The sequence below is a fragment of the Cygnus olor genome, chromosome 8 (assembly GCF_009769625.2).
Source record: "Cygnus olor isolate bCygOlo1 chromosome 8, bCygOlo1.pri.v2, whole genome shotgun sequence".
NCBI lineage: Eukaryota > Metazoa > Chordata > Aves > Anseriformes > Anatidae > Cygnus > Cygnus olor.
In genome coordinates this window covers 10,772,893-10,799,135 of record NC_049176.1, presented here as the reverse complement: position 1 = coordinate 10,799,135, position 26,243 = coordinate 10,772,893, and the positions used below count along the sequence as shown (strand labels likewise).

Here is a 26,243-nt window from a genome sequence, read left to right as displayed (position 1 = left end):
AGTCTAGTTTCTTATAGAATTTGCTCATACCTTCACTTATGTAACATCTCTAAGGTCTAAACAGCTGAGCACGCATTGCAACCTTCCCCTTAAACAGTGATGTAAGTTTTCCTTTCTTTACCAAATCACAACTTTTGGCATCATTCATCAACTCTCACTAAAAGCGGCTAGTACATTCTTCACTCTCCCCAGCAAGATTGAGAGGAACCAGCCATGCAAACATGAATAGCTGCCTAACACAACATAATTGCATGCCTAGTTCCTAATCTACTTCTAATAAAGGAGCCTTTAGTCTCCTATTACAGTTAGGAAAAGGAATCATGCACTTGCTTTTAGTTTTTATATTTACTAATTGAAGATGGATTATTTTTGCTTGTAAAGCAATGATGCTTACCCTGTTAGAAGTAATTGAGCCATCTTCTGAAGCTTCTAGCAGCTATTAAAAACTACCAGTTCTGATTTCCTTTCAGGAACCATCTTAGACAAAAATTTGCTATATTGATTCAGAGGAACACTAGGTAAGCAGAAATAGGTGGTCTGACACAAACTGGCAGCTGTATTTGATTTGAAAAAAAAAAAGGCTGTTACTCCCAGGGGTCAATTTTAGATCTAATGCTCAGCTCTTTCCAGCAGCTTTGCATAATCAGTTTCTAAACTTCTAAATTCAGTGTAGCCGCCTTAAAACAAGGAATAGGTTAAGAACACAAAGAGCATATAAAACCTGTGAGAATTCCCTGTGAGTACTCTGCTCTCAAGACTGGTACTTCCCTAAATTTGCTGCTTTGCTAAGCATGTTCAGTATCTGCTACAGCCTTCCTGTAGGACACTGCTGGAATGAAGGGCTACTTCCTCCTTTTTACACGCTTATCCACAAATTGGAATAGGTAACTGCAGTTAAGTCAAAGCTAGATTTAGGAAGATATTGCAGATGCTTTCTTCCAGCAAAAAGTTGGTTCTGAATCATGTGCTTCCAAGGAATTGAGGTTAACACCAAACAGCAGAGTTTTTAAGCCAGTTTTACTTTGACTGGTACCTGGAAAAAAAATAGCATCTATATCCACCGTATGTATACAAACTCTACAGAACCACTGCTTTCAACCAAAGGAACAAGCGAAAAAACAGCATAGAAGAAATTTATTAAGATAGCACTATTTATACAAGTTACTCATGCTAGAAAAAAGCATAAATGATAAATGTAAACATTTGTTTACAGAATACTTGTTTTCCTTGTAAAGGTGCAAATGATTTTCATATGTAAACACAATATCAACCTTGAGGGGAAAGGGGGCTTTTTAAAAACTTTTAATGACCCATTTATTACTGTAGTGTAATTTTTACTATATTCAAGCACATTAAAATGCTGAGTTACATGAATCAAACTATGAAGTTAAAGAACTTAAGATATCAGCACTGCCTTTTTCATCTCAAGAATTTACAGTCCCGTCCTCTTACTCTTTTAAAATCAGATTTAGTAAGGTCCAAAGTTACATCAGGTGCAACAGGTCTTTCTTTCATACTAGATAGAAATTACAGTACAAATGTATCAGAACCTTTGAGTCTAGAGTTCCTCTTTCCTCTCTCCCCACCCCTGGGTACCTCTGCACTCACCAAAACATGACAAGTTACAGTGCCAGCAAACAGTCCTTCCCCTCCAAACTCTTAAATGAGTCTCAGACCTTTCCCTGCTCAAAACCAGCCCACAGAAAGTACATAAAAATCACTAAGAGGGAGGTTACCATCTCGTCACAGTCAGTGTTTTACAACAGGAATTCTGAAGACAGACAAGAGGCAGGAGGGCAGCTAAGGTGATGCTAGTCTAAGCATTTTTCACAGCAGGCACTGACTGCGGGTCTGCCACTCCAGCAAGAATCTGAGGAGTGTTGATCTAGGCTAGTAAGAATTAACAGATGACACCTGCATACCAGCTTCAGACAAAAAGTGATATCTAGTAGGCAACGTGAGAAAGATTTTTCTAAGTAAGCAACAACTAGTTGTTTCTAGGTTCATATACAGGGGCGTTGAGAGACAAAAGCTGAACTTCTGTACCACACACTGTACACTAAAAAGGCATTGTCTGAAATCCTTTTCACTCTCTTTTGGGGCATCTCACTGATTCAGTCGATAGATGAGAGTTCCAGTTCTACTTCTTGCCTCTAGCAAGACTGAAAAGATACTCAGGGCACCCATCTTCATACCTCTCCTGTACTCTAAGAGACCCTAACACATACCACAAGGGTTGGAACCACAATAGCTTGCAGGACATAGCCCTGCCCTAACCATCAACCCGTCAAAACTCAAATCGCACATGCACATATACATATATATAAAATACATACATATATGCACACATATATATGTATATAAAAAGCTGGAATCATCGCTGTGAGCGATACAAAGAAAATACATGATACAAATTAAATGAAAAAATAAATATACTCTGAGCACAGGAAAGCTTCTGTGCAAAGGTGGCACCTTGCAGGTCAAGTACTTTTTTTTTGAAGCTCTCTGTAAATAAGGCAAAAGCAATGTTTTCCGTATTACTTTCCTCTTTCGCCCACCACACAGCTGCCACATCCACTGCTCACAGCAGGAGGGAAGGCAGGAAACTCTCTTCCTTGCCAGACTCCCATTATAGCTTGTAGTCTTTACATCAGTATTACTTACACTATAGTGACATTTACAGTTTGGTTTATTCAAAATTGTAGACTATTTAGAAAAAATACAGACATAAGCAACACTTCTACTTTTGTCCAGTGGTTCCCTGGAGTCTGACAACGTGGTCTCCCATTGGGCACACTCTGACAGAAGTCATTTTTATAGTTCCATAAGAAAGAGTTACATCGGGTCTAGACCGTTCATACTAGAGCTGCAAAGAGGTCCAGTGTCAACAAGTCTCTTCAGTTTTTCTAGAAACGAGAAGCTAGGGGTCTCCTTCCCTCTCGATGCTTACCATATATGAGATTCACAGTGTGTCATTTTGATAACACCTACTCCTCCTCCCAGCCGCCGATAGTTCATCCCACCATACAACCTGCAAAGACAAGGCTTCCGTGAGCACACTCCCGTGGTAGCTCCATGAAGGAGCTGAAGCAAAGACTGAACCAGCCTTTGAAACCACAGTTACCCCACTGATAACCTCTGGTTACAGCAGATCGTGACAAGTAGCAGGGCAGCAGGCTTTTTATGTACTTCCAAGGTAAACGCTTCTATTTGCTTATGCCTTTCTCTCTCAAAAGAGAAATTGCTTCTTGTCTTGACACGATAGTTTTCTGTTACTTGAGTAATCACTTGCTTTCTCCCTGTCTTGTTGTGTGCAAGATTAAAAAAACAACTTACAGGCTGTAGCTGACCTTGGGCTAACATTTTGGATAGCACTGGATCAAGGAGAGGGTTGTCACTTATAATTCAAGTCATTTCTCTTACATTTCTAATATCCTAAATTCAGCTGATCTGACCAAGATATAACACATCCCAAGCGCCATCTGCTTCTCCAAGATATGCTACTGAAACGGTGCCTGCATTTCATATGGAAATCTGATCCCTATAGACTCCAGTATCCTACTCACTTCAGCTGCATACTTCTGTGCCACTGAAGTCTACTGGCAGAAATAGGAGTTCTTCAAACAACTCTTACTGATACCATTTGGGATTAACAAATTGTATCACAAGAATTTCTCATCAGGCTACACACACACACTAAAAACCTTCTCAGAGCAAGAAGTTCAGCAAAGAAAAGAAAGACGACCAGATGTTGATCAGCTACATCGAAATAAGTGAGGGGGAAAAGCCCACAAGCTATTACCTTGAACAACCTCCTAAGCTTCTGTGGAAGCCAGCCCAGACAGTAACTCTTAATTCAATATATGTTATGGTTACGGTCACTGGAAGTAGCTGAAACAATGCAGCTAAGGAATATGAAGTACGTACTACTTTCTATTCAGCTGTTTTTTCCTCAGCAGTTCATAAAGCATTGACCATAGCTCAGCAAACAAAGGGAAGGGTCTCCACTGCTTCTCATGACAGCTTGTCTCAGAAGAAAAGGATTAATTTACTAGTATTATTATACCAGAAGGAATAAGGACATTAATTTCTATTCCTCTCCCTACACCCTTCCAGATTACTAAAGCAACAAGAATACAGATAGGAGATTGAAACTTTATACTAATCAGATTTGGGAATAAACATACAGGTAATTGCTTTCAAGCGTGGTTATGAATAGAAGACAAATGGGAAATACAAACCAGCAATTTCATAATTTTCTCTCATCTCATAAATCAGACAAAATTCTAATTGCTGCCTTCCAGATTTAAAGGGGAAGAACGTCATATGCTCAAAGTATTCCATTTCAGCTCCTCCAGACAGATTTGGAAATCAGAGCCTCAGCTTGATAGCCAAAAATGAGTAGGCTGAGTTCTACACCATGACTGTGAGCTCGTTCTGCTAAGGGCAAGCTTGTTTTTGGAAGCAGAAGAGGCGCAGCCCAAAATAAACAGAAGGGGCATATCTCTTTCGGCGTGGTTCATTTTTATAAGTTCAAAAGCAGCATTTAAAAACAAATTAGGTTTTGGTATGACATTTTACCTAGCAAGCCTGCTAAACAGCTTTAGTCTGGGTCTCAATAACCTACCTATACATGGCTTTCCAACCTGAAAAAAGATGCAATGAGACTTTACTCATTCAGCGTTAGTTACCCTTTGCAATACCAGGGTGGGAAGAAAAATAGGCAGAACTCACTCCCACTTCACCTAAAATGGAGTTAATGGCTGGAGTTCAAGCAGAAATTTGCAAGAAAATGTTTCTCAACTGCCCCTTACTCCTATAGTTATGGACATGGGGATTGCAGTAGGTAAATGACATCAGGATATTAAAACTGTTCAACTTCCATCCATATTTAAATGGAGAAGTCATATTGTCATAGAAGGATTTCACAGTCAGGCACCAGTGACAGAGATACAAGCCTGCCACAAGGTTAGTGTGAGCAGCAAGTGCCCCTTGTATATGGGGATTTCTCAGCCTTAGACTGCATTTCTAGAATAATGTGGTAGCAACAGCTGAAAAATTCCTGTGCCTTCACTTTTTTTTTTTTTTTTTTTTAAATACAACCCTCTTCCTTACAGTTTCATGCAAACTAACAAGCTACAGCATGAAACTTATTCTGGTTACTGCACCAAGTTCCTCATGATGGTGTATGTCATTTTTCTAATTTGCCTAGGACAGTTCCAGCTGGGTGGCAGCACCTATAGCTGGAGATTGCCATTTGATTGTTTCACAAACTTAGTTACCTCCACGTGTTTGCATCCGGATCAAACACCTCAATGGTCTTCAAGTACGTTGTGCCGTCAAAACCCCCCACTGCCATTAGCTGTCCATTCACCACTGCAAGGCCAACCTGCAAAACAACCATCACAGATAGTCGCTGTTTAGCTGGGATGTACTGAAAAGACATGTTCCTCAATGTATATCCTGAAACGAATGGTTAAAACAAGTATTAATAAAAGAGTTTAGTAACCATTTTTGGGGAAAGTCAGTCTACGGTAGAGAATTTTTGGGGAAAAGAGGACAAACAAAATAGCCAAGAATGCATCTAGCTAGAACATACTGATACAGGATGCTACACAGTCCAAGTACTGGGTTTAAAATAGCAAGACATTAAGAGGTAAATATACGTCTGAAAACAGAGAAAGTCTCAGAGAAAAAGGAGAAGGTTCCCTGTATTACCAGCTACAAGAACTGGAACTGCCTGAATGGTTACAGACACATCAGGCCCTAAGCCTTTACCAGCCAAAACACATCATGTCCTGGATGGAACTTCTTGACAAGAGAACACACACACACCAGAATATCTACCAGCCTACAGCCTGGAGTGCTTGCTTAAACTGTGACAGAACCATACGTAAGCCCTGGCCTTCTCCTTTTCAGCTGTGGTTTGGACCATCTGTAAGCACCTTGGTCTCCAGCCTATCTTTCTACAGAAGCGCAAAATCACCAAAATCTCAAACAGTTCTATGGTTTAAGAAGATCCCCTCTATTGAAAACATTGTGGTACAGAGATGACAATGACAACACAATGTAAAATAGTCATTATTTTGCCTCTGAGGAAGTTAGAGCAAACTCAGGAGGGCTGCAGATACAAATGCATCCGTTGAGCAATTTCTACGCAAAGCAAATATAGAATAAACTCATAACAAAATAACCCTTAATGAGTGACTAAGAGGGACAGTGCTGAACAGCGTACTATAAGCTTTGAGGAAGGAAATATACATTGTCCCCAAAACCAGTACTTGAGCAAGTTATGATTCACACTTGCCTCACCACACACTGAAATACTAACATAGAGAATTAATCCATGCTTTACTATATAATCCAGTATCCAGCGATAAATATTCATAACATTTGCATCTGCCCAAGCAAGATGACTACTTAAAACACTGCGTTAATCTTTTGTTCAGATGCCTACTAAAAGCAGGAAGATTAGCAGTTGATGAAAACATGCTGTCACTTCCTATACCCACATGATTCAGTGAAGAGAAGCAACATTTTAAGTGAAAGCCCAAAAATCCTGTTCCCACACGCATAAAGGCAATGAAAAAAGGCTTAGCAAGAATGTCGTATCTAAATACAATTGCCCAGTTTTCCAGCTCTTTCTTCTGGGCAGACAGGTTTGCTGACCTCCTAATTCATCCAAAATGCATTGCCGGATGAGACCCAGGTACTAATTTGGACAGTGTTCTCTAATGGTATCACCATACCACATATGGCTACTTCACTAATTAAGAAACTAAAGAACTCCTCTGTTTCCTCAGTCAGTATAATGGACCAAAACTACTAAAGAAGACCTTCAAACAACTGGATGTCCCCATTTTCAGGCATGTTAAGCAGCCGTCTATGCCATGACACGACTACCCCTTCACTCTCAGGTCTTAAGTTGCTTTGCCTCTTTGCAAACGTTTCCCTCATGGAAGAATAGAGGTGAAAGTACAGAGGAAGCCAGAGGAAAATCTCAGAAGATAATGCTCTATCCCATGCTCTTAGCACATTATGTACATTATAAGCAAGCAAACCAAGCCAAACTCACTCCGCTCCGGCGGGATGTCATGGCCACAACAGGAGACCACTGGTTTGTTCGAGGGTTGTATCTCTCAGCACTGCTGAGCTCTGTCGTATCATCTCTGCCTCCCACAGCATATATCATGTCTTGGTACACCGCACAGCCCAGGTGCTTCCTTCTAGTCCCCATGGGTGCAATCGTATGCCAGCGGTTCTCCTGGGGATTGTATCGTTCCACTGCAGAGGAAATGACATATCTTTGGACAACAGGGTTGGCAAGCAGTGGTATTGCTCTATCTGTAAAGACACTGCAGTTTCTACACAGCAAAGATATAATGTACCAGTTTGTTCTGTCACTCTAATGCTTCACTTCCCTAAAAAGGTTGCTATTCTCTCTCCTGTCTCCAATCCCACACAGTCAATCACATAAAGCATCTTCACTCAAGAAGAAGCTGGCAGTGCTAGAAAATGATCTGCATTGCCATCTTGCAGTAGTTTGACCTTTGGTACTTTACCTGCTGGGGAAGGGCTGTTGTAGGGGGAAAAAAAAAAGATGCGCTTGCAACTGTTATGCAAACGAATAAAGTATTGTATTCAGGACACACTGCCAAATGCAGCATCAAGAAACAAAAACACCACACACAATCAAGTAATAGGGGTTCACAAGTCCAGAGAGTGAATAATAATATAGCAAAACCACACGTGAAGGAGAAAACACACAGCAAATGACCACCATGATATTCAGCTGCTACCTGAAGACATTAAGGACAACAAACAGGACCATGACAAGCTCTGACTGCAGTGATGGACAGCAAAAGGCATACCAGTATTGAGAGGAGAAGTTCCATCAGAGCCTCCCACTGCATAGAGGAAGCCCCCTAGGACAGCCACTGCAACTCCCAGGCGCCTGGTGCTCATGGAAGCCACTCGAGTCCATTTGTTTTCTTTGGGATCATACCTGGCAGAAAAATAAACACCAGAGCTCAGCAAAGCATCAACATCTTGGCAAAAGGGGCAGGAAGACTCATCTTATACTCTCCAAAGAAAAATCCCCATGAGATTTGAACATTTACCTTCTCTGAAGTTGATCTGCACCTGCTAAGAGACCCACTTCTCCTTGCGCCCCACTTTTAAAATTAAGTACCTTTCCACAATGTTGAGACAAGAGACACCATCCTGGCCACCCACAGCATAGAGGTAGCCCCCAAGAACCGCTACTCCAACACTGGTCCTGCAGGTGCTGGTGGGAGCCACGTCACTGCTCCACTGATTGGTCTTCGGATCATATCTAGAAAAACACCAAACAGGACAAGTTGTTTGTCTAGGATGCTTCAGACTCCCCCATGCTTGGGAACTACAGAGGCAGTAAAGTTTGCCTGTCTTGAGCTTGAACTGCACCGCAACTATTTATAAGTTGGATAAGTGTCCTAGAATGATGTAACGCATCCAATACATGTTATCCCAGGGATGTTCAAACTGCAGCTTGGATGATTCAAACTGAAGATTAAAGGTTCAGACTCGTAAGAGAGTAGGTTACCAGGGACTGGCTGACGTGGTAGCTTACACTTGTGCAGAGAGCGGCAGGCAGAGTTGCTCTGCTGGATGTTCTCTGCAGGTCACACAAGAACTCAGCTAGCACTGAGTGATACCTGCACTTCTAGATAAAGATGAAGGAACCAGGTGGACTTGGGAACCCAGAGACAAGAAAATATAGTGCAGAACATTGGAGACGTAACGCTAGGGTCATGATTTGGGAACCCAGGAGTACGCAAAGAGATGTGGAAAGAAGGGGAGGAATGAGATATTTGTATAGCTCATTGGATTTGTTAAAGAGAAGACACAGAGTGCTAGGAGCGCTTGAGTCATGGGGCTTTTAGCCATGCAGACTGCCATATGCTGCTCCCAGTAACAGGAAGCTTGACACAGCTTGTTTGACTCGTCTTCCACAGGTCTAAAACTGACCTATTTTCCTCCTCCTGTGTTTGCAAGGTTCCTTAATTCTGTAGTTACCAACCCACAATGAAATTCCAGGATGCTTTCCCTCAGCACTGAAGCTATGCATACTGTAACCTCACCTTCCTCAACAATGCTAAAAACAAACCAGCAAATGCAAAGAAGGTTAACCAGGATCATCACTGCTCCCAATTACAGCCAGACCCACCTCCTGCCTATTCCTTCCTTATACCAAAGGCTACATCTTCTCTCATTAAGTTGGGGATAACATGACAAGCTGCTACACGTGAAGACCTAGTTCAGCAGTAAACCAACACTATATTGAAGAGGTATCCATGCAGGTAACATAATATAAATTTCAGGTTCTCAGCAGAAAAAGAACGCAGCTCACAAAACCGAACCATTTTTTAAAAGGCTGCACCCAAGTTTAAATATTCAGAACTAATATTTTGCATATGGGCCTTACGAAGACCTACCTTTCCACACTGTTAAGATAAGAGGAACCATCGTGTCCTCCCACTGCATAGAGGAGGTCATCCAGAACACTGACTCCAACGCCACAGCGTCTTTTGCTCATGGAAGCCACCATCCGCCACTCGTTGGTCTGAGGGTCATACCGCTCCACACTGGAAATTGCATCCCCACTGCACCAGCCCCCCACTGCAGGAACCAAACACAAGAAACAGTGTCACAACAATGCACCGAGCTCACATATTGTGCATGTGCCTCATACAAATGATCCCTCTGGACTTTGTCAGCCTTAATCCAGTAGCCACATCTCTCAGAGTTCCTCATTCTGAGGATTATAATTGGAAGACAATGTAAATCTTGAAAATGACATAAGTTTGGGAGTACTGTGGCATTAACACCACCAAAAAGATAATGCGAGCCAGAAAGCGTAAGTTAACTCAAACCTCCAGATATTAACACACAGGTCATTTCAGAAAAATGTGGAAGAGATTAGGCTTACAGGAACACTATCACCAGAAAAAAAAATAATAAACACAGACTTGAATCTCCTGACTTAAGCCAGCAGGAGTTGTACACACCTGCAAAGAGTACTTCTCCACAGCGGATGGGTTTGCGTGGTCTGGTTCGTGGTCCTTGCATCAGTGGCCTCTCTTGGGGCAGCAGGAGATAGTTTTTGGCTTCATCCACTAAATCCCTGTGCAACACAGGAAAATATTAATTCCCAAAGTTGACGAGATACAGGTCTAAGGAAAAAGCACAAACCAAAGCTGATGGCAAGAGCAGCCAGCAACAGTTGTACACTTCAGGTACTCACAAATCACATGAGTGCATGAATAGCTCTAGTTAAAACACGCACTGTCACCTAAATACTCATCAACTGCTTACAAGTCATTTAGAAGTAGATCAGTATCAATATTTGGCTGGAGTTTAATATTAGATATTACAAGCTATAAAGACTGATTAAAAAACGATGAGATTTGTCAGGCTTACTGTACAGAAAAGAAAAACCCAGTCTGCCTCAAGCTAAATCTTAAGAAATCAGTGGTTTTGCCTGGGAACAAAACAAGACTTGAAAAGCACACAAATACATAATACACACACGACCAATAGATGGAGATAGTACCCTTCTGATGAATATTTTCTCCATGAGCTCTGGCCAGCTCACACTGTCCATCCATTCATGACTTGTCACCTGGTCTAATCCTAATATTCCAAACCCTTGAATAAAACAAAAAAGAAAAAAAGTCCTCCTTCCCTCTAAAAGCGTGGAATTCCCCCAGTATGAATGCTTAATTCAGGAAGAGAACAGTTTAGCCTATCCCTTTAACTTTTCCACATTAAGCACAAAAAGAAAAATTGCGTGCTTTATAGATAATGCAGAACTCAGCAAAACTAGAAAGGTGAGACATACCACATGAGAAGGAAACAACAGTTTCTTTGCACTAGCATTGCACAAAACAGCAGACTCTAATCACTGAGTCCTATTCAGTTATCAAAGTCAAGACGTTTTGCATACAGAAACTACTTTAAGTCATGAAGAGATTATGAATAAATACCATGGAAGTGGCAAGCTGCAATGAAAAGCCATGACTACAGAAATAAAAATGTGAAATGGAAAACAATACACTGAAAGGTATTTTACCAAAAGTAAACCTGTGTACTCAAAGTCTGCTATTTCACTGAAAACTTTAAAAGAAAAAAAAAAAATCCTCTGTGGCACACTACCAACTATTATGCAAATAGGAAATGCTGTCTTGCATTTCTTCTCCTCCCAGTTGCAAAAGAGGAAACTGAGATATTACCCATTTACTACTGACAAATAAATAGCTTCAGAGAACAGATGTAAATAATGCACTCAAAGACAACACAATCCTATTCTGTAAATTAGCAAGGAGATTTACCGGCATTCCTCATCGCTCTTAATAAGAGGATCAGAGCCCACTGTACCCACAAGAAACTTGGGACTCAGCAGTGGCAGACGGACGTGCTGTAGGACCTGCAACACAAACCAGAACATCACTGTAGATAAGTCACATATTCCCACACAGATGTAAAGAGAAGCAAAATTGGAAAAAATAAGATTGGCTAACAAGTTTTTGATAGAGTTAATAGCTCCTCTAATAAACATACACAGTCCTTTACACATCCAAACTCTAGCATTTGAGTTTAACATAGCTCAGCTTACAGTACACCTTCACCTTTCCAAATAGGAATTTAGATAGGCAGAAGGCAGACAATCAGGTTTTGAAAAGGGACAATCCGATGGATTTATTAACAGATGAGAACACGCTCACAAAAATACGGATGTCAATATATCCGCCTGAAACACGAGTTAGAAGTTTTATCGACAATTTAGCCCTCTTAAGCGTGAGTGGTATTGCATATAACAAATAACATCCCTTTCATATCAGCTTACAATTCAGAAGCACAAACAAGTACAGACAGAAGGGCCTAAAAAGGCACACAGTTTAGCACCATTAAGAAGAGCTTGCTTGAGGATAGCATGGTTTTTTGTTTGCTTTTAAATAATTTTCAAAAGCTTTCCACCAAATAAAGTTGCATTTAGTATCTGCATTTCCAAAGTAAAAACACCGAGGTAGACAGACTCTCACTTCTTTTGATCAGAAAGCCTGGGACTTCAGAGGCTTTCCAGTTGACAGCTTTGTCAGAATGGGTGCTTCTCTGAAATGGCTTGGCCTAGATGAAGCACTGCATTTCAACAAAAGCATTCTGACAAGCTCCAGTATAAGATCGTGAGGGCTGTGGCATAAATCAAATAGCAGAGCTTAAAGATGCACCTCAAATGAAGGCAAGCTTTTTCTTACCCACTTTTTTTTTTTGTACAGCACTCAAAGCAATCCAGGCAGGTTTGTCTGGACAGACCACTGGAATGATCTAGTTTGGCAAGTCCTACCTGGAAAGGGTTCAATAAAGCCCCTATTAAAAGGTCTAGCCACTGCATCTTTCAGCCTAGATGAAAGGAAAATGCAAGCCTTCTAACACAGGTGGAAGTCAGAGAGAACTACTGTGTCATTGCATGCGTTCAGAACTGTCACGCCGCTGTATCAGTCCTCATTACTCTTCCCCTAGATAAAGCAGTCTCAAATGTTATTGTGCTCAGCATTACCTGTGGCAGCTGGGGTCTTCTTTCTTGAATGCTGTATTTCACCCAGGCCATCACAGCGTTGAACACCTGCTCTTCGCTACGAACATTTAACTCGTCACTGGATATAATGTCTATGAGCTGATTGGCAGGAAGCAGCATGAACTCCTCGCTCTCCATTACCTGGTTAAATAGAAAAGGAAACAAAAAAAAATGAGGACAGCGCCCAAAGCACCAGAACCTTTCACCACTCCAGCACTTCGGTGCAACTCTAAAGGACAGACAGCCCGCTTGAATTAGAGCCCAATGGACTGATCCAATGAAATACCAAATATCCATCGCTGCCTTGACATCAGCACACGAAGGGCTCGCTGTATGGTACAAAATGCAGACCCTAGCAACACAGATGCAAGTGAAAAAGTATCACAATTTTTTAGTAGGACACTTTTAAAGGGTTAAACCACAGAACATACTGACCAAGTTTCAAAATTTAAGAAAAGTAAACCCTTTCTTTAAGATCAGCTTTCTCATTCACCACATGTAAAAATAAGGTTACACAGGTGATAAATACTTCACTGAAAAGCAGTATCAGAAATAGAAAAGATCTATTCACAAGGAATCCAAAGCAGAACACAGAAGCAAGTCTCAAAAACAAGTTACCAGAGGCATTGTAAAGAATATGGAAAATCTTCCTGAATGCCAATTTGCGGCAGAACAGAAAATATTTCTGGACAGGGAGACGGATTCATTTGATCCTGTCTCTTTCATTGGTTTTAAATATAGAGAGAGGACGTGCGAGTCCAAAGGCACTTAAGAGGGAATCAGAGCCTCCTAAGGACTCATCCCTTGTGAAATTCAAGCCACTGACAATCTGCAAACACGTTAATTCCTTCGGTACCCAAGACAGCGACCGATTTCTCAGGAGACCTTGGCTGCCGCTGGGGGACGGCGCGCACAGCACAGCCCAGAGCACACGTGCACCTGTCTGCAGAATACCTCGGGAGGCTGCAGAGCTAGCACACCACTGCGTCTTCTGCACAGGTACCAGGTAGATGGGAAAGCTGCAAGAATCTAAGGAAAGAACTGCAGAAAAGGTTTGATTGATAACCATTAGTTCGACTTCCCCATGAGCATTTCCAGTCTGTAGCCTGTAATCCGAGAGATTCAGTAAGAGAAGATAAATATTGGCTTGTCTTTATAATTTGCAACCACATTAGAATTGCACGACTTATGCTATGATTTGCAGCATAAATGAAAGAAAAATCCATGCTCATAATGATACCATTATCTCAACAGCAATTACATGTACAGTTCTTTTAATTACCTAAAGAAATGACTTAAAAGCACTGAATAAATGTGCAGAAATTGCCCAGTTACTGGCAACAACAAATACTGTTAAAAAGGAACACAGAAAACAATGAGATCAGTCACCAGACTTTGTTCTGGGACCCTGTGGGCTTTCAGGGGCAGTGAGAGTCACAAGGTGGGCCCACGCACTTCAGCCTCAGCCTACCAACAGGGTGGCTCACAAATGTCTGTATCAGCATTTTTCCAGTCTCCCTGTCTCCTAATTTTACCCTGACAGTTTAAGTGCTGCCTCAGACTCTGGAAATGGAGGCTCTGGAAATAACAGTTATGAGTTAGGGTCGGTCATCCAGGCTACCCCTTCCACCCTCTGAAAACCCAGCTGCATCAACAGCCCTACAGAACTCAAAAGTACTGTAAGCACTTCTGCAAACCAGGCTATTACTGCCATGCAACTTGCTAGTTTACATAGTAAAACTAATTATTTAAAATGCTTAGGCTTATTTTGGCTTAATTATCAGGACACTAATAATTATCTGACTAGTATTAGTGGTCTATTTGAGTGACTTGCTTACAAGATGTGAACAAAATCAGGAAAGCGTACAGTACTCATGTTGACTGCTGCACTTACAGATAGAATAAGTGTCAGAGTAGATAATATGGAGTGCAATTTTTGTCTATTGATACAAAGTACGAGTTGTTCAGCCTTACGTGGATTTTCTCCCTTCGTGCAGATGTCAGAGACCAAACAAAAAAATATGAAGGCTGTTCTCACACAGCGGAGCTGTTAATAGAACCATTTCACATTACATGCACAAGATTCACTAGGGGTTTTAGGCAACATATTAAATTGATGGAAATAGAAAACTTAGAAAAACATTTCACCAAGAAGTTAATGATGTAATGCAGTAATACACATAAAAATTAATAGATCTAGAGGTTAGCACAGCAGAGGACATAAAGCAATTCAGACTGCATTCAAAGTGACTGCATGGGCTGGCCGGATGCCTAGTGCTTAATATTTTACATTGCCATTCAGGAAATTCCCATCTCATATTTCTTTTTGCCAGGTTGGAAGAACGATGACCACACAGCCTCCGCAGAGGACGACATTTTCTAACATTCTCTACCTCCAGCGGAGGATGCTTAAGTAGCCAAGTTACTGGCTTACATAAGGGACCACCAATCCACTCTCCAGATGGAAAATAACCAGGCCAAAACATGAGCCCAACAAGGAGCACCGTTAACACGGGCTGCAGAGAAACAATTGAAAGGAAAGAGGGGAGCATTAGGGATGAAGAACAGCAAAACTCTTGGAGTACTGAAAGGGACACCAAAGCCTGCCCAGGCCAAACAGTGAGCTAATCTAAGCCGTTGTTTTCCAGAGGCCATGATTTAGTTGAGTCAATCATAATTTGCATCATCTTTGAGGAGGAGAGTGTTTTCTAGAGTGCAAAACTTGCCTGTGTGTGCTTTCACAGGGAAAACAAACACAGGAAGCTATCTTTGAGAAACTGCGAAAGAAAAGAACCCCATAGCGTGCAGCTCTTAACAGCCAGCTGCAAGTATTAATGCTAAAACATTCAAATACAAAATTGTTATGCTGTTAAGAAGTTATTTAGAGGCTTGTAAGCATGCCCTACTCATGTAATAATAAGAAGAGCACTGCTCAAACCATTAAAACCACCAAGTACTGAAAATAAACAACCATCTGGTTACCATCCTGCTCCTGAAAAAAACGCAGAAGAAAAGAAATGCAGAGCAAGCATAGAGCACATAAAATGGTCAGATAAAACGTAGAGCTTTTTGGGAAATCACCAAGTTCCAGAAAAAACAGCCTCTCATGTTAAATAGCAAATTCTGTTTTCCAGTCTTTATGGTTAGGAAAGCCATATTTAATTGCAACTTTTAGAGTAAGCTGATGTCATGTGTCTACAGTTAGATATCAAGGATTGTCTTCAGTGTGCCCAACAGTCAAGTTCAATTGTGTTTGCTTCTGCTCATAATTTTCTTAAGTATTATCTGACTGAAATTAATACAATTCCAATCTGCTTCCTCCAGGAGGAAAAGAAAAAGTCTGAAAGCTGCTATCAATCACATACTGCCACTTCTCTGGGGAAACTAAATTAGCATCAATACTCAATTCCGGAGTTCCTACTGCCTTTGTAAAGGATCTACCTGTGAAGCAGGTGAAAAGAAAAGGTTTCTCCATAACAGGCTATCTGCTCCAAGGGATAGAAGAGCACGGTTTCAGGAAAAGGCAGGAGATCAATCTCTCTACCAAGGGGACAGACCTTCATGATGAGAGCACCCGCTTCTAAAACGTACGCAAATTCCTTCCCCTCCAATTAGGGCTCTGGCAAGACACCACTTAGAGGCATCAAGCTCTTTTCTGCATCTGGGTGTAACAGTTAAGTAAAGACTCACTCTTTTCCTAGTACCTCTCAGGAAATCCTTCATTATGCTGATCCTTCCCTAAGCTGGGAGATAGGGACTTTTTCTCCTAAAAAAAATCTTCTGTGAAGAATTAACAAAGCAAAAATCATTTGGTTTATAAAGGTCAGCCACAAAATAACACAGTTAAATTACTTTTAAACAAATTCTGCTGAATAATAGATGCAAAACTCTGTTTCCGCTGCAGCAAGAGAGTTGAAGACTCCTCTGAGGCAGCTGTATGCTCCCCACACACACCCACATCCAATCCCTATACTCAATACTATTTTTTTTTGATGTATCGTCCTTATTTTAAGACCCCTCCAATCACATAGAATCCTGAAGACTTCTGAAAGGGGAGTGCAATGTTGTGCACAAAGTTGTGCAGCCACCTCGGATGCAACACCAAACACCAGCGATGCCTGTGGCCCTGCCTTCCGTATCACATTCACCACAGAACTCCAGGGGACAAAATGCCACAGATCACACACAGAATAACAGTAGTCCTACAGGTACCTCTTCCCTCTCCTTTCCCCAGCTAATAGCTAGCACCGATCACTATTAGCAGACCAAATGGCAAAATTTGGAAAGAAGCATAAAAAAGAGTTGCCCAAAGGTCTCACATTTTAAGCCACGGTTCCAGCACAGGAGCTCCTTACCTCCTGGAAGTTGTGCTGGGTGAACTTGTCAGCAATCCTCAGCAGTTCACGACACGAGTGAGTATCGGCAAAAGCTCGGATGCCCAGGCAATTGGAAGGGTCCAACTGTCTCTTAAGGAACTCGCAGCAGGCCTCCTGGATCTCGGCCAGCTGGAGAAGGCAAGCAGCTGGCAACAAGGTCTGGACATTTCCCTCTTCCACAGTGATCTGAGAGGTGTAGGCAAAGTCAATGAGCAGTTCCATGGCCCTTTCGTCGATGTCTCTGATCACAACTTCTGTCTGTCGACTCTCCGCCAGCTCCCCGGTGAACATGGCTCGGAAGTAAGGGCTGCAGGCTGACAGGATCACCCTGTGGGCGTAGATCTTCTTAGCGCCAACTACCAGCACCACATCGCACAACTCCCGGTGCTTCCGGAGAAGATTGATGACCTCCAAAGTTTGTCGAGGGTGCTTGTCGGAGATGTAGGGCATGCGCGCAGGCTGTGGCACCCCTTCCGGCAGTTTGTTGGGATCTCCGAGTGTGCAGCGGCTGGTCACGTCCATTCCGGTCTCTCCTGGTCGAGTACTGGTACACCTGCAGCAGGGAAGCCATGAGAAAGGACCATCAGCAGCTCATCAATCACTGCCAGGCAAAGCTTTAACGCTCACACCAATTAGGGGGTGCAAAAACAGCACTGCCTGTAGCTCCATGTGAGAATGTGAAAACACACGCTCATGCGCTAGAAGAAGCAGTCTCAAGCCAAAGTATACCTAGAAATAAACAAATGTCCACCTTCAGGCTTATATTTATATCTATTTTATATGCTTTTTATGACACACTGCTGTAACATCCAACTACACATACATATTTATTAACTGAACCTCAAAAGAGCCTTGTGTGGTAGAGAAATATTATCCCCATTTCAGAGACAGTGACTCAAAGCAACGAAGATTATCTGACTGTCCCATTCTCACTTGAGTTTTGTCAGTGCTGGAGATGGATTTCCACTGCAAAGAATTCCAGTCACATAATTTAACCAAACTTCTCTGCTCTCCTACCTACATTTTTTATAGGGTCGCTCATCACTGATACCTAACCACACTCAACTGTCACGCAGACTTGGGTAACTTAAAATGGCCTGAAGCCTACTACAAGGATCTTTCAGGTTCACAAACTATCCATTTAATCATTACCTCTTCTGTTATTTTTAAATTAAGGGAGCTTCTGACACAATCCACCTTCCCTGACACGTTTCATCAAAGGTCAATCCTTCCCAAGAATGGCAGACTAGGAGCTGCAGAACGCAACTGGGATTATCAAGCCAATCAGAAGAAGAGTCAAAAAGAGTATTCAACTATTAGCCTACCAAAAAAAAAAAGAAAAAAGTCTAGGTGGTAATTTTAGAGATGAGAAATCATTTGGGAAGGTGCAAGCTAAGTTTCTGGCACAGAGTAGGTAAGAAATACTATCCTGCTAGCTCCATGTGTAATGTTCTAGCTACTTGCTGTTCTCCTTTACATAACTTCAGGTCTCTCCTCCATCCCTCGCATCCCCAAGCAGACATCAGCTCTGCTGTGGTTGAAGTGCAATATCGCTCTGTGCAGCAGTGCTGAGAGATGATGCTTGGTGCCCAGTCTGTAATGGTGACACCCCACACAGCTCCTGTATGCTAACTGGAGGGAACAGGAATGCAGTATTGCCCCGAGCCCTCCTGCACTTCTGTAGGGATGAACCAAGCTGACACATTTCATACCTCACTTTGCAAGCTGTCTGCACACTAAGTGCGCCACACACTTAACTGAGACATCATTTTGCATGCTCAGAGCATTATTTCTGCCCCATATGCCCCACATGCAATTACTAAAAAGGATGCAACAGCACCTATCAACTGCTATGAAAATAAAGAAAATATGGGAAATTATCGCCTCTTCCACTTCAAAAGAAAACATCATTTGGAGCTGGTAAAATATACAGAGCAAAGCATCAGAACAATGGCAGTTCTGAGGGAGTGCACAGGCTGCTGGAGGTACGCTGAAAGAGCCAACACACATCTTATCCATTCCCAACTTCTCCGGTACACTGGTATTTGGGAGCTACACTACCTCACTTTGTTCATACTAAAAGTTAAAATGAGATCGCTCTGCCATTGCTCGATGTATTTTGCAGCATGCTTGAAGGAAAGGATTAAATAACTCACATCCTTTCCTCTCATTATTATGTCAAATGCGTTTTTTAACCACAGGTAAACCAGTCTCTTTGCAGCAGTTCAAATTATTCACTTGTATCTTAGACTGTTTTCCCATTCCCCCCACACCCTCTCCTTGATCATCGGATTCAGATGTTTCAGACCATTACCTCTTCCTCATATCTTACTTACACAGATCCAGCTGGGTCTCCCCCCTGGGTTTTGCTGCTTGCTCCTGCTCAGCCTCTGCACCTTAAATGCCTTGGCTTTTTTTTTTTTATTTCTTGTTTTTAATCCCTACTCTATCTTTCTTCCATCCATCACTGTTCTCCTTTCTTGACACCTCTGACAAATCCTCCTGCTGTTACCCTGCCTCTCACTCTCCTCCACCCGCTCTTGTCCCCCACAACCCAAATTCACCTTGTGGGGTGACAACCATTTTCAAAGTTCCTCACAAACAATGCAGCTTAACACTCCTCACAGTAGCAAAAGAGAACTAAGTTCAACAGTACCCCTACAAAAACCTCAAGAAACCTTGGCTAAAGATTAATTTACCTAATTGGCTTTCTTTCGTAGTCCTCAGCAGCAAAGGCCACAGGATAAGTAATTTAATCCCTCAACCAAGGGATGGAGAAAGGTGGGGACAAAATCCTCCTGTACCGAGTCTCTCTCTTGCTAAGCAAGCAAAATGGATTTTGTTGTGCTTTGGGGGTTTAAAGCTGTGTCAAACCCCTGGGAGAAGGAAAAAAAGAAAAGAAAAAGGCCTGATTGAGAAGCTTACTGTCATAATAATTTTGGGCAGTTTGTCATAACCAGGCTGTCTGTCAAAAGTATCTCACCATACAACAAGCACCCCTTAAACTGACACCCATTTCACACAGCTACAGATTACAAGACACAGCCTAGGACCGTGACAGGACCTCCTTTAGGAGAGCAGGACCCCTTCGCCATGCCCCAAAACATACCAGGCTTTCCTCAAACAAAGGCAACCCCCTAAAAACACCCCTAAACCATCTCTCAGAGAGCTTTTTGGATTGGCACTGATTCTAACTGCAAAAGAGACTGGGTTAAGGCTACGGCCCCACAAGGATCACAGTGTGCCCTGTCAACACCGCCACCCAAAACTCTTCGCTGACAGCACAATACGGTGGAACAGCTTATGTCAGGTGCTTAGCCGGCCAGATTCAGGCCTAGCCCTGCTGTGCCAGGCCAGAACAGGCTTTTCTCTCCAAATCTGACTGCTGAACATATCTCAGTTAACTAACTGAAAAGGAAACTGCTTAGTAAGAACTGCAGGAATTTCTGCATTGTTTATCTGAGTGTGCCCATTGTATCCAGCCTCCTTCCTTCGGGAAGGAAAGTGCTGGTTAATGATTAAAGAAAACTGAATGGATGGAAAAAGAATAATAAGCAAATTAGCACTTCTGATTCATCCATAACTTATCTGTGGGCAATGCAGAAGCTGGTGATCAATGGGCTCGGGAATTTCCATACTGGATCAAGCCAGATGCTTGATGTTAAGCACTGTGGGTTGCTGCTATACACAGGCACAGAAGTGTGAATTAAAAGGACACCGTCCAACGGCATGCATCTCCACAAGGATAATAATTTCACTGCATTATGTGTGCATTATGCATATATATGCATAGAGAATGAAACGATGACTCAGTAGCTTAGAGGTGTGAAAGACATAAGGCAGCACTTGATTCTCACATGCTAGGCTAGCTGCTGCCCCCCCTAACACATGCAAAGCTAAGAGCTGCTCCTGAATACTTGGGGTGATTAAGAAGAGTTGAGGACCGAAGAGGAAATGTGTATGCAAGGATAAAAGATTCCTGCTCAGCTATGCAGATATTCTGGGATTAGCTTCCATCAAAATGCAGGGCTGGGGAAATCAGCAAACACAATGGGATTAAGAAAGGGCTGACAAAGGATTGGTTTTTGTAGCACACTGCTGAAAAGTACAAATGGGAATGCAGACAGTCTGCCACGCTGTCAGATAAATAGACTGCTCTACCTCCATTTTATTCATCTATGCCAGTTCCCAAAACTTCAATCATTAACATAGGCATCTATGAGACATCCATCCTTACAGCACACAGCAGCTTCTTCAAAAGTTCCAAAAATATCAAAGAAAAATACTTTCCGATACTGTCACAGAGCTCCTTAACTTTAAAGTCAGAATGGCCTGCATTTTTTTGGTTTAAGATTACGTCCGCTTTAGCATGAGATTACAAGAAAGCTTTAATGTAATTCTGAAAAAAACAATAGGCTGACATGAAACAGAGACCCACGAAACAGAACAAGTAACAGGCTGAAAAAGTCAACTGAAATCAGACATTGTTCTCATGGACTTCAGTAGCAATGGATTTTATCAACTAATTAAGATAATGAACCAAGCAGTAGCAATTTCTGTCAAAACCTAGCTGTGAATTTTATGCATACACAAAGAAAAGGTTTCCTAGATTTATTACAGCACTGCCAGGACAAAGACCTTCAGTCTACTACAACACTGCCTACTAAGTAAATGGAAATGCCTAATTGTGGCAAACAAACCTCTGAATTAGTTAGAAATCTAATTATTAGTAAAAATACTGCTGACTTCTTTTCTTACCTAGACAGCAAGGTTTAGGCACATGTTCTCAACAAGGCTGTTATGCAAACAAGCACATATAAAATAATATTGCAGTCAGGTTTATTACTCAAAATGAGGGCAGCAGTGATCCAGCGTGCACATCCCTATTTACACTGCTTAGTTTGATTTTCACTGTCCAAACCCAGAAATCTCTCAGTTTCACCAAAAATGAGGATGCTGATGTGCAGAAAGATGAGGTTGTTCCTTGAGTCTTCCAAAAACCCTCCTAAACCTTTTGCAGTTTGTCTTGGAAAACAGCTCTGCCCATGCAATCAGCTAATTTCCCCAAGTGCATGAGGGCCCCAAGCACAACACCACGCTCTGCAACCTCTCCTTCTTGGCAGGGTTTGGCTGCCTGCACTGAAGCCAGCTCCAACACAATGTTGTTGTTACCTGGGAGCAAGCAGGCTGCTGGAAAAGAGCTTGGTGAAAGAGCCAGGAGGTCTCCCACTTGGCCTGGGAGCTGCTCCAGCCCTTGTGCCTTGCCTGAACTACATTACAGGCACATTAGCACCTGACCACATACCCCGCTGACATTGACCTCCTGGGCTGGCTTTCTGCTTTACCCCAGCCCTTCCTCATCACTACAGACTTGCCTGATGATTGCAGGACTCTTGGTCACCAGATCTGCTCTGCCTTCCTTGCCCAGGTACCATGGGACTATGCCCTTCTTGGTGAGGTCCCCTCTGCTTTGCCGTTGCCTTCAGCAGAAAAACTTCTCTTGCCACTCCCTGACAGTAAGAGCAGCTTGCCCCATCTACTGCTTCGTTTCTGATGCAAGATAAATCCTGCTGGAACATCAGTGCATTCTCCCCACCACAGTCCTGACAGTACTGGCTGCAATTCATTTTCTGTTCAAACTGTGCTTCCCATCCCCTGGACACTGTACGCATTTGATACCAAGTCACCATGCTTGTTAACACAAATACTGACCAAGCCTGGCTCCCCTCCTCTTGCAGTATCTGCCACGACTCTCGCTTGTGGTTTGAAATGGCTGCAGAGCCCTGAGTACAAGGATGAAAGCAAGTGCTCCCCCCCAGCTGCTTAGCTGCACTTCATAGGAAGATCTGGGAGCCTGAAACCCAGTCAGGAAGCTTTCATCCTTTTCTGCTAAAATAAGCAGTAGAACAACAAACAGAAATTTTAACAATCCACACAGGGGCCCTTACAACACAAGGATATTCAGGAACCAAAGTCCGCGGCCCGCTGTAGAGCCATGCTTGTCAGGCTAGACTGCGGCAATACAATGCATCCAGGCACAGTGATCCACTGAAGGGTTAGCTCAAAAATAATGCCCATGTAAGTCTGTCAAACACATCATCCATGCTCTGCACTGGCTTGCCACAGAGGGAGGGAAAACAAAAGGTAGTGAAAGGTCTGCACCAGAAGAGAAAACCTCTTCTTCTTCAGCCCAGCGCTGTTACCCAACACCAGAACTACCCCGGCCTGAGTGGCAGACAGAACTTCTATGACACCAAACCTAAGGCCATAACCCCCCAGAATACCTCTGAACTTCGGCACTTTTGTTCTCCGCCTCAATGTCACAAGTATAAATCAGCAGACAAATTTACAACCTCGATTTTCCCATTAGGAGCCCAAAAATACAGGAGAGAAAACAAGAACACAAGCCCAGCTATTCACAAATTCCATGCTATTTTGCAAGAGCATTTTGATAAATGAAGTACAACATGAAAAATCTGAAGAGATATGGTTTTACATTAGTTAAGATTTAAACAGTCTCAGCTGCAGAAGACGAAGATGGAAGGGAGCTGGTCTGCTACTTAATCTGTCTCGGAGTAAAAAGGAACTCACAATAGCGTCACATGTACATCCTCATTGTCTAAAAACCATGTTTCTTATCTTGGCAAAAATATCAAACAATACATAGCCCCAGTGATGCCCATATCATGTCCCAAGGTTTACTCATTAGCTTAACTGAAGCAGCAGCACAGTCTTTTTTGTTGCGCTTGAGGGGTTTATTTAATTAAACAACAGTGTCACTCCTCAAGGGTTTAAATGATTATTTATTTCTTACCTCCTTCTACAATATAGAAGTCAGAATAATATTTTCCGCAAATGCTACAGCTAAAAACTCTATATAGAGAGTTCATGCATGGTTAACATTCCTTGACTTCTCTCACACTAACATTTACAGAATTATCTATCGTAAAGTCTCCCTACTTTTAACATCCTAGAGTACAGACAGCCTAGGCAATTTGCATTTGCATTTACTTCATTTGGAGGTGTAAAACTTCAGGACACTTTGCTTCCACACAGCTTGTATGCAGAAATATATCTGCTGTTAAGACTTGTCATTGCACGTTTGATAGTGAACAGCAACTAGAACCAGCAATCTTGTTTGCCAACCTGTCGTCATGCTAATTACTGGAACATTTTTTTTCCTTCTACATAACAGATAATGTTTCTGACATAACCACAGCAAGGCACACTCCAGACTTAAACTTCAGCTGCATCTTCAGCTCATTAGAACTGAGGCAGCTGGCATCCATAATTAGAAGAGGAAATCTCCTTTTCACCCAAGACCTCACCCCATCAAAGGAGCTAAACTCCTTTAGTTAAGGGGAAAATAATACCCCTTAGAAATCAAGTTCATTTTTATTCCCAGGCAGTTTACTTCACACAATCATAACACAAAAGTAATTAAATACTGGATTTTAAATGATAGTAAGTGAGGAGGGGGAGAGGAGAACAGAGAATTATAACTTGTTTCCATACCCTTTTCCTCAAAGCATATTGAAAACTAAATACATAGAAGCAAGGACTAAAGATAAATGCTTTATATTCTAATTCTCCTATCCAGGTCTTAAAAAAAAAAAAAAACTTTTGTGGTGTAGGCACTTCTGAAACCAACTCACATGATTTACTGTACTGGGGTAAGAGAAGGACAATTGGTTTTCATCTTACCTGCGCATTGGCTTTCCGTCCATGCACCGTGAAGAGAAACCTTCACCCTACACTTCAAGACCTGATCCAAGACAAGAAAAAAAAAAAAGGTGAAGCAAGAGTCTTCCTTCCTCTTCGGTCTGACTCTAGGACAGCAGAACTGACCAAATCCACATCCTCATATGCCTTCAAGCTCTTACCCAGCTATAAATTCACAGCCCAGATTAACGATGTCTAGATTGCAGAGAATAAAGCAGAAAACATAATCATCATTAAAGGTAATTTCACCGCAGCTGCATAATGATTCTTTAGGCAAATGGAACACACAGATCAAAGTCAGCAAACTGTCTGCCTCCCCAGTCCTTCAAGCTGTTCCACCAAAGGACAAAGTGTCTCGAGGAACCGGGTGCGCTCCCTCTCACGCCTCGATCAGAAGCAGGAGGTCTCTCCCTGGTGCATTCAGCCGAGACCTAAGGCAGCCTGGCAGCTAACAAAAAACACAGCGCTGCTGGGCCAGAATTCGATGCAAGATAAAACTTGGGCCTGGAAACTGAAGACAACTGTGTGCCCCAGAGGTAAAAGCGATGCTAATACCGGGACTACACCTGCAAAGATTAACGATGCTGCCTGGTGCTGGCCACTTCCACTCTACGTGCTTATTTTTTGAGAGGAATAACAGTTGCAAACTGTACAGCCCTTCCCTATTGATCCACTAAATTCTGATTTTAGTGTAGATTATCCCCGTTTTAAAAGGGCACCCATCACATCAATTTCAGTTTTAATGACTGAGTTAGGAGTAAATTTAATTAAAGCATTATTTAAAGCAGTAAGCCTCTCTCGGTCACGGAAGGATGCTGTGTGTCCATGCTGACATGCACAGGCTTCCTCCCGTCCAGAAACAGAGCGAGGAATGGGAAACCGGTGAAACTTCGGGAAGAGCATAAGACTGGAAAACTTAAAAACAAAAATCGAGCGAACAAAACCAAAGCAAATAGCATGCTGAAGAGACAAGCTTAACTTCGAGAAGGCGAAAACAAACCCTTAAAATTGACACGGTCAGACGGGAGCCCGGCATGCAACCCCACCGAAACCCCTCCGGCCCGCTGCAAGGGGGGGGATCCGAAGGCGGCCGTGCCGCTGCGGGTGCCCGGCAGCCCGGGGAGCCCTGCAGGCGCTGCGAGACGCGGCGGAGGCTGCCCGCAGGCCGGCGGCTGCACCGCCTTCGTAATCCCCCGACCGCCCAACGCCGCGAGCCGGGCACCAGCGGGGCCGGCCGAGGGCAGCAGCGCGGCTCGGGGCGCCGCGGCTCCCCCGCTGCCTTCCCCCGGCACCCTGCGGGCACCCGCGAACCGGGGGCACCCTCCCGGAGACCCCCCCACCCGCCCCCCCCAACGGGGCTGCCCCGCCGGCTCCGTGCCCCCCCGGCTCCCTCCGCAACTCACGCCGGGCGCGGGGAGCGCCGCCGAGCGCGGTCCCTGCCCGCCGCCGTGGGTGCCGAGCGGCAGGAAGCGCAGGGCCCGCACCGCCCCGCCAACAGCCGCCGCCGCCGCCCGCCCGCCCCTTCCGGC

General features: G+C 43.0%; 1 protein-coding gene across 4 annotated transcripts; it reads right to left on the bottom strand.

Annotated features, from left to right (window-relative positions):
* Nucleotides 1-1,120: 1,120 nt before the first annotated feature.
* Nucleotides 1,121-26,243, bottom strand: KLHL20 (kelch like family member 20). 4 transcript variants are annotated; one of them, XM_040564722.1, is made up of 13 exons: nucleotides 26,118-26,182; nucleotides 24,876-24,909; nucleotides 24,697-24,757; nucleotides 16,972-17,545; nucleotides 12,599-12,757; nucleotides 11,373-11,467; nucleotides 10,050-10,165; nucleotides 9,477-9,660; nucleotides 8,192-8,335; nucleotides 7,872-8,005; nucleotides 7,076-7,284; nucleotides 5,283-5,389; nucleotides 1,121-3,031 (listed from the first exon to the last, which is right to left on the bottom strand). In XM_040564722.1, exons 3-13 carry the CDS (start codon nucleotides 24,717-24,719, stop codon nucleotides 2,947-2,949), a joined length of 1,830 nt encoding a protein of 609 aa, XP_040420656.1. In that variant the 5' UTR covers nucleotides 24,720-24,757; nucleotides 24,876-24,909; nucleotides 26,118-26,182; the 3' UTR covers nucleotides 1,121-2,946. The 4 variants fall into 4 exon arrangements, with proteins under 4 accessions (XP_040420656.1, XP_040420658.1, XP_040420657.1 ...); XM_040564724.1 differs by lacking the exon at nucleotides 26,118-26,182 and adding an exon at nucleotides 25,003-25,386; XM_040564723.1 differs by lacking the exon at nucleotides 24,876-24,909 and having other exon boundaries at nucleotides 26,118-26,243.

What these genes read in the sequence shown, in the direction of transcription:
- KLHL20 (XM_040564723.1), bottom strand. Translation starts at nt 24,719, where the DNA reads ATGGACGGAAAGCCAATGCGCAG. An exon ending in CCCAGCACAACTTCCAGGAG is followed by an intron (nt 12,758 to 16,971) that starts GTAAGGAGCTCC and finishes CTATTTAACCAG; the next exon opens with GTAATGGAGAGCGAGGAGTT. An exon ending in CCGGATGCAAACACGTGGAG is followed by an intron (nt 3,032 to 5,282) that starts GTAACTAAGTTT and finishes TTGTCTTTGCAG; the next exon opens with GTTGTATGGTGGGATGAACT.